General features: G+C 33.4%; 2 protein-coding genes across 2 annotated transcripts in view; both read right to left on the reverse strand.

The window, feature by feature from the left end:
• Positions 1–4,546, reverse strand: part of msh3 (mutS homolog 3 (E. coli)) — a 74,597-nt gene extending 70,051 nt beyond the window's left edge. Inside the window, exons 1-4 of the mRNA XM_051108883.1 lie at positions 4,234–4,546; positions 3,967–4,069; positions 2,268–2,509; positions 1,895–2,092 (exon numbers count right to left, since the gene is read on the reverse strand). Coding sequence (XP_050964840.1) covers positions 1,895–2,092; positions 2,268–2,509; positions 3,967–4,069; positions 4,234–4,392 — 702 coding nt within the window. The 5' untranslated portion in view covers positions 4,393–4,546. The remainder of the gene's footprint in view (positions 1–1,894; positions 2,093–2,267; positions 2,510–3,966; positions 4,070–4,233) is intronic.
• Positions 4,547–7,505: 2,959 nt separating this feature from the next.
• Positions 7,506–14,085, reverse strand: part of ubac1 (UBA domain containing 1) — a 15,425-nt gene continuing 8,845 nt past the window's right edge. The window contains exon 8 of the mRNA XM_051109441.1: positions 7,506–10,262. Within this exon, the coding sequence (XP_050965398.1) occupies positions 10,001–10,262 (262 nt within the window). The 3' untranslated portion in view covers positions 7,506–10,000. The remainder of the gene's footprint in view (positions 10,263–14,085) is intronic.

Consider the following 14,085-nt stretch of genomic DNA (forward strand, 5'->3'; position numbering starts at 1 on the left):
TTAAATACACTGCCCTCCAAACGTTTGGAAACGCCCTAGAAAGTGGGGTTTTGGACAATATTGGCATGAATCCTTTTTCATTTGTGATAATTTTGCACTGATAAGGGACAACACAAACTACGAAAACATATTTTATTACATAAACAGTTTATACATGGAAAAATGTACATTTTCGATTCATCAAAATACCCACCATTAGCAGCTATTACAGCACTGCATAATCTTGACCTAAATTCATTGTATTCTAAACTTTATTGGCAATCAATTGTTGTGTGCTGACTAGGGATGTCACAATACTCAATATAATATTGAACCGTTCGGTACCATATCCACGGTTCAATACGCGCTTGGGAATTGCGGTTTTTCAGTTTTGCTTTTTTAAATCATTTCCTTGTTTTATTTCTCTTGAAATCTGCTGTGTGTGTGCTCGTGATTTCACGTGCTGAGATGAGGAAACGCCTCCCCGTTTATATTTGAAAAATCAACACTTCTAATGAAATGCAATGATAAGCCTTTCTAAACTTCTTGTCCAACAAAAGAGAACATTACAACTTATTTTTATGATGTGGCTTCTTATCATAGAATGAGTCAGACAATATATTCTATACTGTATGTCAATTAGCAACGGCTTACAAATATACTTAATCATCATGAAAATACCCGAGATGGCTTGAAGAACACAGATGAAGTGAAAGTGAAAGAAGATAAACCATATATTATTGCAGACGAGTGTTTACTTTCCTTACATTTTATCATTCAAAACGTTTAACGTTATATCTTGTTTTTACTCAGTTACAGCAATAGCGAATAGTGTTATCTCTTTGACGCATATGTGGATTTTCTTATTTATTTTTTATTTGTTTATTATTATTATTATTATTATTATTTTAATCTATTTGTTTCTCTCCCTTTAGAGCTCTGTTTTACTGTGTAAGATTGCTTTGATATTTTGTGTATCTGGATTTACTTAATATTTTTGTAATGTTCAATCTTTTTTCTCGAATAAAAAAAAAAAAAAAGTGGATTTTCTGCACGAGGGCGCCCTCTGGCGTCCAGTATGTATGAAACCCATCCTATTTTGTGTAAAAATCAGAAAAATAATACCTCTCTCAAAAGACATACTAAGCAGACATATAATAATCCACGTTTTTTTCCAGTGTACAAAGGAGTATTTTGTTGTTAATTAGATGCAAAAAAACAGAACAGAACCAAACCGAACCAAAAACCGTAGTTAAAAACCGAGGTACGTATTGAACCGTGGACTAACTGTATTGTTGCATCCCTAGTGCTGACCCAAAAATCTTTTAAAAACCTGGGCCAAGTTTAAACCAGCAACCAGGCATCACAGCTGGCAAAGGGGCATGTCTGACTTTGACATGTATATATTGCCATTATTATGTAATCAAAATGAAAATTATTATTGCTGGACTTCAATGATAATTTCAAGTTACTTTAATGTATTTGCACCAAAAAATGATAAGGATTTATGCTGATATTGTCCAAAACCACACTTTGCCAGGGGTGTTTCCAAACTTTTGGAGGGCAGTGTACATGTTAGAAAAGACCATGTAGGGGCCATGTAACAAATATATTTGTTAAAAATGAATTTCTGCAAGACAGCAAAGAGTGTTTTTGATGCTGAGAAAGGAAACACTGCCTCAGCACTTGTGAAGTATATGCTAGATTACTTAGTATTGTTCTGGATAGGACAGGTGGTTAGAGTCCACCATAAAGTACCTTAAGTTAGATAAAATTTGGTTTGAAAAATTCTACAGTTTTAAACATGAGCAAAACGACATGAGGGTGATCATTACATTTTTGGTTTAACTAATCCGCTATTAGGACATGTTTTCCCCAATGTTTGCCATTTGTGATGGGCTGCTCTAATTCTTACCTCTGCATCCTCACCGAAGAACCTGTACTTGTAGCCACACTCAACACAAAGCACTGTGTCCGCATGTTGTTTTTTGATCTCCATGTACTGCTCCTCTAGAGGAGTGTATATGCTCTTGGTTCTTCTGTTGGGAACAGCAGGCTCTTCTGAACTCTTTTTGATCACAGTGTTCTTGGCAAACTGACTAAAAGAAAACTCCTGAAAACACAAGTAGTAAAAACATCAGCAGCTATAATGGCTATTCTGGCAAACACTTGCGCAATGAGATTAATCAAGCTGTGTTTTCTTTTAGAGACAAATCAAGTACTTCATAAACATGCAATCTTTCAAAGAACAACGCTAAAACATACAAGCATTGTTTATAGAATCAAACCTGTTTAATCTTAATAGGCTCTTCTTTGACCTCTTCCTCCAACTCAGATGGGCTGTTTTTCATGATTGCATTGTGATGTTGTGCGGCAGAACTCTCAGCCTTTCCAGAGCCTGAAGGCTCCACCTCCATCTTCATAACATGATCGGAGACTCGGCTCTCTGAGCTCCCTGAGCAGCTGAAATCTTTAAGCCTCGCCAAGGTAGCATGGCTGACACTGGCTCTAGAGGATACCGTTTTATCTACTGCACGTAAGAAAGAAAATTAGAAAGAGAATAGCGGTTAATATACAAGCAGGAATATCAGTCAGTGGTGCACGTTTTATGTTAATCACGTACTGTACTTTTGTTTTCATGCCATGCAAACTTCAACATTTTATTTTCTCATGTTTCAATGCTGTTTTTCTGCTTTTAATGAATTACATTATAGTTGTATAATATACCCCCGGTTTCACAGACAAGGCTTAAGCTTAGTCCCAGACTAAAATGTAAGTCTGAGCTGTCTCAACTAAAAAAAAAATTGCACTGACAGATCTTAAAATATATCAGTGCTTTTGTTTTGTCTCAAGATGCACATCAGAAATGTTTTATTCTAAGGCACTTTAATAAAAATTACATTAACGTCCTAATTAAACTATGGCCTAATCCTGGCTTAGTCTAAGTCCTGTCTGTGAAACCAGGCCTACTTTTTTTTTTTTAATTTTAGTCAAGAAAATGTGAAGCCTTCTTACATATAAATGTTGCTAAATACTAAAAGTATACAAAATCGTTTACAAATGTGTTTTTTTTTATGGTGGTGTGCCACCAAAGTGTCAAATTTACAAATGTGAAGAGCATAAAAAAATCATAATTGTTAAGTCCTGCTTAGTGTGAATGCCTGAAAAGACATTTTTACATTTTATTGAACCACATACACTACCAGTCAAAAGTTTCTGAACCGTAAAATTGTTCATGTTTTTTAAAGAATTCTCTTCTGCTCACCAAGCCTACATGTATTTGATCCACAATACAGCAAAAGCAGTAATATTGTGAAATATTTTTACTATTGAAACTAATTGCTTTCCATTTGAATATGTTTTAAAATGTAATTTATTTCTGTGATCAAAGCTACATTTTCAGCATCATTACTTCAGTCTTCAGTGTCACATGATCCTTCAGAAATCATTCTAATATGCTGATTTGCTGTTCAAGAAACATTTATTATTATTATTATTATTATTACTACTATTATTATTAATATTTAAAACAGTTTAGTAAATTTTGTTCAGGATTCTTTAATAGAAAGATCCAAAGATCAACATTTTTCTGAAATAAAAAGCTTTTGTACCATTATACATTATGCCATTCAAAAGCTTATATATATATATATATATATATATATATATACACACACACACACACACACATATATATATATATATATATACACACACATATACATATATATATATATATATATATATATATATATATATATATATATATTTGACTTTTTTATGTGTGTGTATTGCGCTGTATTTCATTTTTACATTTTGTATGAATAGGACTTAATGAATAGTCCAAACCAGATTTGCTCTGTAGGTGATGATAAAGTATATTTCATTAATTTCATGTACTGTATAATTGCATAGACCAGCTGTAAATAACAAAAACTCCAATATGCATGATGAAAAGAATGGCATGCATGTTGCATGTGTCCTTACAGGTGTTGGGGGTCACTTTGCACTCCTCATCTCTCTCCTCCTCCACACTGTGAGAGAGTTTGGCTCGTTTCTCTGCGGACATTCCTCCATCAGACAACCTCTTCTAAAATAGCACAGGTTTAGATTTTAGTCGTTGCAAGCTTCGTGCATGCAATGCATATTTGACTTGAATTACTGACATGACTAACGTACACAGCATGAGAGGAGTGCACATTCTTTAACGTTACAGAGTAAACAAGCTGTCTGTCCTGGAAATAAAGCTCTTACCTTTCCTCTGCCCTCATGCCGTCCGTCCTTGCATTTAATCCCGGCCTGGTCAGTTGGTTGAGATTTATCGTTTGCACTTGTGAAGAATCTGCTGATAGTTGTCTGATTGCTGGACTTCTTGGAGGATTTGTTTGCAGGCATACTTTTGACACTATGCATTCTACAGCACTAACGTTATCTGGTTATGTACATGTGGGCTGCAGTATTTAATTTGTTTGAAAATAGGCCAAACTTTTAAAATTAAAAATAGTTTCCAGCCCACAGCTGATCATGTTGGCGCGTGAGTGACGTATCCAATGTCTCGCGCACGCGAACTCTGCTGAACTGCAGAGGGTGAAAGATGCGCTACACATGCGCAGACAGCACAATGACACAGAGGGTGAACGTGGCGTTAGATATACGCAGTCCACCATTAACAAAAGCCCATGGTGGAGGAAAAACTGGAACGGTAACAAACGATTATATAACAATTTAACATAATATTTAGATTAATTTTAATCAATTGTATTAACTTAAATTAATAACCATGTTACATTAAATTAAATAACTGTTATACACTTCTGTTAAACAAATAGCTTAGTAACTTTTGCAAAGTACATTATCCCTGTATAGACATACGAGACGAATATTAAACGAAAAACGTACACTTAAAAAAATCAAATGATATTTAGAAATGTTCAACGTCAGTACTAGAAGTAAAATAAAAATAAATTAATTGAAAAATCAATTACTGAAATAATATATATATATACATATATAATATTAAACAATGTTAGTGTTATTTCAGTATTATCATCAAGGCGGCATTTATTTGAACAAAAAATCATTAAAAACTGGAGAAAAAAAGAAAACTGAAAGCCTAAAAATAACATTTATTTAAAAATATTAATAAACACTATTTTAGTTGTAATTGTAAAATATTATTACAATTTTTAATAGATGTTTTCTATGTGAATATATTGTAAAATATAATTTATTCCTGTGATGCAAAGCTGAATGTTCATCATTACTCCAGTTTTTAGTGTCACATGATTTATTATCAATGCTGAAAACTGTTCACTATATATATATATATATATATATATATATACACTACCATTCAAAAGTTTGGGGTCAGTACATTTTTATTTTTTTTTTTTTTTTTTTTTAAGAAATTAATACTTTTATTCACCAAGGATGTATTAAGTTAATAATTAAAAGTTTATTAAAAGTTAATAATAAATAATTTACATTGTTATAAAATATTTATATTTTGAGTAACAGCTGATTAAAATTCAGCTTTTCATCACAGGAATAAATTCTATTTTAAAGTATGTTAAAATAAAAAACATTATTTTATATTGTAAAAACATTTTGCAATATTACTGTTTTTTTTCTATATTTTTAATCAAGTAAATGCAGCCTTGATGAGCATAAGAGACTTCTTTAAAGACTATTACAAGTCTTACTGACCCCAAACTTTTGAACGGTAGTGTGTATATGTATTATATATAATTTTGAGGAAAAAAATTACATTTATTTAGACATTTATTCAAAAGAGAACTCTTTTGTAATATACACTATCATTTGTGTAAATTCCAAAAATTTCGGGTTAATTTTTTATGCAAGAAATTAATATTTTTATTCAGCTAGGATGTGTTAAAATGATAAAAAAGTGACAGTAAAAACTTATATTGTTACTAAAGGTTCTATTTTGAATAAATGCTTTTTAACTTTTTATTGATCAAAGAATCCTAAAAAAAAATATCATAGGTCCCAAAAAAAAAAAAAAAAAAAAAAAAAAAAAAAAAAATTAAGCAGCAAAACTAAGGTTGATAATAAATCAGCATATTAGAATGATTTCTGAAGGATCATGTGACACTGAAGACTGGAGTAATGATGCTGAAAATTCAGCTTTGCATCACAGGAATAAATTATATTTTTAAATATATTAAAATAGAAAACAGTTCTTTGGAATTGTTATAATATTTCACAATATTTGTGTTTTTTTCTGTATTTTTGATCAAATAAATGCAGCCTTGATAAGCATAAAAAAACTTCTTTAAAAAGTATAAAAGTATTAAAAATCTTTCTGATCCCAAACTTTTGAACAGTAGTGTATAAAATACTGAAAAAACACACAAGCAATATAATTAGGCCTGAGTGAAATTGTTCCTTTAAACATTTAGATTACATGGTAAATGGGAGCAGTGAAAGATTTTAAGCTTTGATACATTATAGAAAGTCATTTGCCTACTCATACTTCTCTACAGATGATCATTCTGTGAATAATTAGAACAATAATTAGAGAAAACAGCAATTTCAAAACTTTTTTTATTATTATTTGTCATGAAAGGCTTTTCAACAACTGGATTGAGAAAAGTTACATTTCAGCTCTTGGACTGTAAGGGCCTTATGTGAAACTTGTACATGGAGCAAGGACACAAAAGTGAAATGGAAACACAAGAGCACCAAACCTTCAAGACATTTTATCATAACTTCTGTAATCTGATATCCTTTTTAAAATGAGGGACGAAAAAAAAAAAATCATTTGATCAAAACTTAACATTTTAGCACACTGGCATTTGAAAATACTGAAATGACAATGTTTAACCATATAAGCATTTCTAAACAGTAAATGAATAAACATTCTAAACATTTTAAAATACTGAAATCATACAGCACTTTCGACTTTACAGCTTAGCCATGATCAAAAATCAAAAATAAGATATGATACGAAAGTGCACATCAAATACTACAAATGCATCATGTTACTGAAACCTGTTGTTTTTCTGTCGAGGCAACAAAAAAATTAATTGCATAGAAGCCTGTACTCTCTAGTCTCCCAAAACAATATAAGCTACATTTCTTAAGACCAACACTTGTTCTCAAGACAATAGAGATGATCTGATTTCAAATGCTGAATGTGTTTAACATAATCTTTAAGTACATTTGAAGGCCCACACAGACAGTGAACATGGTGTACCATTCAACAGGTGAGGTCTTCGTATTACAATGACAGTCTCTCTAGGGATGGTTTCATGATTGGTTATATTTGGCCTCAAAATAAATATCACACAAGGATAGCAAGTTCATTTAAAGAGTAAGTTTTCAGATATATTCATAGAGTCCTCTGATAATGCAATCACTAATCTACTGTTATTTGTATTGATAAAGTAGGCATTACTATAGCAGATATTTGCCCGGTATGGCTAAGAAACCCCTGAGCACACACTTCACACCAACACGATTCAAATATTGAATGGAAACACTCCACGCTTGGCCAAAAAGGGAAAAAAAAAAACATATTTCATCCTCTAATTCACACAGTTATCTATGAATTAGAGCTGTCAAATGATTAATCGCATACAAAATAAAAGTTTGAGTTTGTCTAATAAATGTGTGTGTACTGTGTGTAATTATTATGTATATAAATACAAACACATTCATGTAATTCCACACAGTACACACACACATATTAGGCAAACTCAAACTTTTATTTTGTATGCGATTAATCGCGATTAATCATTTGACAGCCCTACTACGAATCTAAAATTGGTGTTCGGTATGATCGCATTTTTGTATTTATCTGATACAAATCAAAATGTTAAAAAAACCATAACAGAGCCGTTTAAATAACATTTTTCATCTCAAGTCTTACTGACAACTTAAATAATCATTTCTTGAAATCCCAGCACAGGTATTTGAAACACATGAGATGTTCATCCATAAATGACCTCCACAGCAAATCATCCCAGACAGGGAGTTTTTAAAATTGAACGTCTTATATATCTTTTAAAATAATGTTGTGTACTATGAATGCAGTCTGTGCAAACTAGTAAAAAGTGACGTAAGAGAACTGACAAAGAGCACACGTAATTCATACTTGTCGTTAAACACATCAACTTGAGCAAACATACCGTGAAGTAGAAGCAATCCGTAAAAGAAAAGTCTTTTTATTTTAGTTAGTACAAACTAAAGTCTGTCCAGCCTCCTGTAAGTCATGTAAAGTAAGACTGACATACGTGTAGGGATGTGAACGCAGTAGCTCGATCGTGATAGTGAATAAAAGTACTATAATACTCGAAAACCCCTGATGCAGGAGCTACTGGGAGAAAACTAGGTAATAATCCAGTACTCGTTTATGCCATCTTTGTTCTAAACTGACAGAATAAAAACTGACTCGTGTCCATTCGGACAGATTCCACCTGAATAGTCTGTTTACAGATGAGAAGAATGAAAGAGATAAGAGGATCAACGGGATCAGGTTTGATTTCAATATCTGTTACCTATCTATGTCCGTAAGGGGCTGCAAATTGCAATTGCGTCACCATATCATCACAGAAATGTCTGTAGTGTTAATGAAACCACAAAGCTTGAATGATCTTCAGATGAGGAGTTGCCAAAAACTGCTGGTGCTTGCTTTGCTTTCCCTCAAATGTATGTACGTTCAAGCTTTTTGGAAGGAACTTAGCCAATAATAAAACTAACTAAATACACATTGTTTATCTCCCTGTAGAAACATTCAGTTATGACAAATGTACCATGTGAAGTGTTAAATAATTTGGTTGGAATTTGATCTTTGAGCACAAAAACATAGAAATTGTCTTTTCTTTTTTTTCCTTTTTTTTTTTTTTTAGATGTCCAATTGCACAATTATATAGAGAAATTATATAAAATAATGTGATGTGCTTAATATAATTAAAAACAGATCTTATTAAAACATAAAAAACTAAATAATGGAGTTAGCTATTTATCCTTAAAGGAACACTCCACTTTAAAATAGGCTAATTTTCCAACTCCCCTAGAGTTAAACAGTTGAGTTTTACCGATTTCAAATCCATTCAGCCGATCTCCAGGTCTGGCGGTAGCAACCAGAGTTTTGATATTTTTCCTATTTAAAACTTGTCTCTTCTGTAGTTACATTGTGTACAAAAACGGACGAAAAATGCACAGTTGTGAATTTTCTAGATAGATACGGCTAGGAACTATACTCTCATTTTGGTGTAATAATCAAGGAACTTTGCTGCCGTACTATGGATGCAGCAGGCGTAATGATATTACGCAGCCGACAACTCTGCTGGCTGCAACTCTGCATCTACACAAACTTAGTGCCGGTCACTTTCAGGCACTGCGTAATATCATTGCGCCTGCTGCACCCATGGTACGGCAGCAAAGTTCCTTGATTATTACGCCGGAATGAGAGTATAGTTCCTAGCCATATCAGCCTAGAAAATCACAAGTTTTCATTTTCCACCAGTCTTAGTACACAATGTAACTACAGAAGAGTCAAGTTTTAAATAGGAAAAATATCGAAACTCTTTGGTCATTTTTGAGCGAGATGGGAACGGTCTAATCGGATTGAATGATCTATGCTTAGCTATGATAAAAGTGCTACCGCCAGACCCAGAGATCAGCTGAATGGATTCGAAAACGGTAAAACTCAACTGTTTAACTCTAGGGGAGTTGGACAATGAGCCTATTTTCAAAAAAAGTGGAGTGTTCCGTTATTTTACTGCTTACTTTATATTTGTACAAGTGTTGTGTAGTTATAAATAGATATTTTCCTCTGTATAACATGATGTGAAAATGTCATCATCGTATTTTTACATTCATCTTCTGTGACTTCTCCACTTAAAACGATATTTATGCCGCATACACATGCGCACGCATACACACACACACACACACACACACACACAAACTATACACACACACACTTCTCTTCTAAATGATTGACCTTTTTCCCTATGCTGTGGTTCTGGCCGATCCACAGATGAGGTGTGCTTTACGTGCGGTTGAGTGTCTGGAAGATTCTGGAGATCTGGAGCATGACGGGACCTGTCTCAGGATCGTTCATCCACTGCGTGCTGTTCAGCGGGTTCTCCAGCATGTCCTCGAATGCTGCAAAGCCAAGAAAAACACGTCTCAGCCACATGCAATCAACAACTGATACAGACTGGACTGCGTCTACTTGAAAATACAGTTTAGTTTGTTTAGCTGAATGCTTCAGCAGTTGTCTTGGACTTGGACAAAACATTTTAATAACCCTAAAAAAAAAAAATAAAATAAAAAATCACATTAAAGATGTCAACAAATATATTCAAGTAAAAAATACATATGAGTCCTGTAGGTCATCTTGTAGCACATGGTGTTATCAATGACAAGGTCATTGTTTCGATTCTCTGGGAACACATACTGACAATAATTGCTTGCTTGGAATAAGGAAAATTTGTAATTGTTCTGAAAGGAGTTTCTTACACTCACCAAGATATATAAAATATATTAAAAACTGTAATATTGTGAAATGTTATTACATTTTAATAACTTTTTATTTTATTATATTTTAAAATGTTATAGTATTTATTGCTGGTGCCCAAGAAATGCTGAAAACAGTCTTTACTGCTTAATATTTGTTATGGAATCTGTGATACATTACCATTCAAATGTTTAAACTAAGAAAAAAATGTAGGGATGCACCGATACCGATACTGGTATCGGGTATCGGGCCGATACTGAGCTCCTGTACTCGTACTCGTACTCGTTAAAATGCCCCGATACCAAACGCCGATACCACATCATGTGACAAGTGCGTATGCAGGCAAAGAAACACCGACAACAAAACGACAGACAGCAGAATGGAGTCATTAGAGTATAAAGATGTCCACGAAGTATGTGTATGTAAGTAAAATAATGTTAAACATTCAGTATTAAGCTTGTATAACTGGTGCGCGTCAGCAGATAGGCAAAGCACGCAGATTGGATTGAGCGCGCGGCGGCCAAGATGTGCGGGCTTGTCGAGTTAATATCCCGCCTTGACATCACTGGAAAGTTTGTAGTTCGGTATGATATGTCAAAAACAATTTAAGTAAATCAATGCACAAGTTATTTAACGGTATAGAGAGAGAGGGAGCGAGAGAGAAACGCGAGCTGTTGCGTGATCTTCATTGATGTTCGCATATTTAGCACACGCATCTTTTGGATTAAAACAAAATTTTAGATATAAAACAAAATATATAGATATAAGAATATATATATATATATATATATATATATATATATATATATATATATATATATATATATATAGGGGCATTCGCTATAAACATCGTTTTTTTTCAGCCTTAAGCATACACGAATGTCCGGCGAAAGTAAAACTATAGCAGCCTGTGTGAAATGCGATGCGATGTTTTGCTTCACGAGTGATTCTCCATTATTTGAGTCGCTTTGGATTGTAGCCCAAATAGCAGCATATTTCAGATAAAAAAACGTGACTTATAATTCTGAAAATATCAGAGTTAGGAGATTCATAATGAGTGGTTCACGTGATTACAGTACTGAGCCGCTGCAATTGAGCAGTTTAATGCTATTAAATTGAAGATGATGAACCATAGAGCAAGAGAAAAAAAAAAAAAAAAACAGTTAAAGCAACAAAACACATTTTAATGGGCATAATTAAGTGTAAAAATAATTAAGTGATATATAGTCAACCCAAAAATTATTTAGACAGCAGATATACACCATCTTTTGACAATTTTTGATATATATTTATTTTTATTATTTATTTATTTATTTTTTTACTAGTGGGTGCAGGACACAGTTTATGATAATGGATTCTAAATACATTTTGGTTTGACTGTATCTATTTGATAAACAAAGTTGACCAACTAACATTATACATATTCTTTTAGTTTCTGTACCCTATATTTTACAAATCTACCTGTACATTTTAAAGTATCGGTATCGGTACTCGGAATCGGCAAGTACCAAAAATAAAAGTATTGGTATCGGGCGAGTACTGAAAAAAGTGGTATCGGTGCATCCCTAAAAAAATGTAAACTTTTATTCAACAAGAACACATTAAATTGATCAAATATGACAGCAAAGACATTTATAATGTCACAAAAAGTCCTATTCAAAGCATCCTGGAAAAAATGGATCACAATTTCCACAAAAATATGACACAGCACTGCTTTTAAAATGTTTCTTGAGCACCAAATCAACATATTAGAGTGATTTCTGAAGGATCATGTGACCCTGAATGCTGAAAATTGAGCTTTACATCACAGAAATAAATTACATTTTAAAATATATTAAAATAGAAAATGGTTATTTTAAATTGTAATAATATTTCGCAACACTACTGATTTTACTCTTTTAATTAAATAAATTAAGCTTTAATGGGCAAAACAAACATCTTTCAAAAACAATAAATAAATCTTAAGTATTCCAAACTTTTGGCCACTTGTGTAAAGAAATAAAATAAATAAGAAGAAAATGCATTCAAATATGAAGTTATCAATTACATTAAACGCAGAGATCATTGGACATTGATATAAATGCAAAACATTACACAGTGTAGACACCTTTAAAGAGCAGGTCATATGGTATTTTAAAGTGGGTCCTCTGCAACAGTTTGGAGTCCTCTGCAACAGGTTTAAATGCATCTAAGGTCAGAATACACTGTATTTTTCTCAAAATATAAATTTTCAGTGATTTCCAAATGATTCGTTCGAAGCACTTCTGAGCTTAAAGTCTGTGAACCCTTCCATTCCATAAGCTTACTCTGCTCTGATTGGTCAGCTGACCAAAGGTCAGTTTTACTAAACAGGTCAAATTAGCGTGAGAGTGCAATTCCAAAACAGCGCCAATGGGAGGGGAAACTTCTGTGGATGATTTACTAACAATGTGCAAATTAAAGAACACAGACGCAACATCTCATTTACATACTGCAATATACCAAGCACAGCGCAAATTAGCATCGTCACAAATAAATAATAAAGGAAATAAAGAAGCCACAGTATGATGAAAAGAGCTGGAGGCCAAAAAAATTCAGTTTTCCTGGAAGCTTTGATAGGCCTGATATAGTTTAAGACATGGTTCCATGTCTGCTGTGAATGTTCCTTCCGTATACAGTGCGTGTCGGAATCGTAACGTCCATTACCATAATTAATTTTTTGCTCCGGAGGGTTACTTGTAAACAAAGATGCTATAAGTTTAAAAGAATGGCATCGATATTACCTTATCAATTCGACCCTGAGTCCGAGGATGATACTGATGCAGTCACTCAACCAGAAACTCCATCGCAAGCACAACTTGATCAGGACGTTTTCAGTGGCTGTTTATGTGGTTCAAATTGTATTGCTGTGGTATCATGGAAAAAAAAAATTTAACCACTGATTCTTCACCTCATCATCTTTTGGCAATGAAAGCCAAACAAACTTGCTTTCAGAGAGTAAAACTCTTCGTCTTCTCATCTTCATGATGTAAACATGTAAGCATTTGTGGGTATATCAGACTGTTTGTATTTTGTGGGCAGGCGGGGATTATGAAAACTATGCTACCTAGTAGTACGTATATCGGTAACGGGCAGAAGATTCGAACATATGACGACTCGTTAAGGCATTTCAAAGTCGACTCTTTCTTTTATCATGCACTTTTTTTTGAACAACTTTGCAGACTGTTTACATTGAGGGATAGCTATGTGGCAAAAAAAAAAAAAAGATATTTTTTACACAAAAAAATATTACCAAGAAAAACATATGACCTGCTCTTTAAGTTCAAGTCAGTTTAGCAAATGGAGCAACCAGATGAAATCTGAAAGAGAAGGGAGCAAGTGGTCACTCGCAGAGCTCTCGGGCTTAAATGGGATATACTGTCCAGACCATCAGCAATATTTTCAGCACTTCCAAGATTAATTCCTTTTTGTGAGCATGGCTAGAAGGGAAGCCACTTTCTGAGCAAGTCCAAGATAATTCTGGATATTGTGAGAAGCCATGTGACAAAAGCTGAAAGGCTTCGGAAGTAACCGCTGTGGTCTGATGTACTGAAAATTGAGCCCTCTGGGCTGAAAGCAAAGTGCTGTGTTTACCA

This window comes from Labeo rohita, chromosome 5, assembly GCF_022985175.1.
Source record: "Labeo rohita strain BAU-BD-2019 chromosome 5, IGBB_LRoh.1.0, whole genome shotgun sequence".
In the NCBI taxonomy this organism is placed as follows: Eukaryota; Metazoa; Chordata; class Actinopteri; order Cypriniformes; family Cyprinidae; genus Labeo; species Labeo rohita.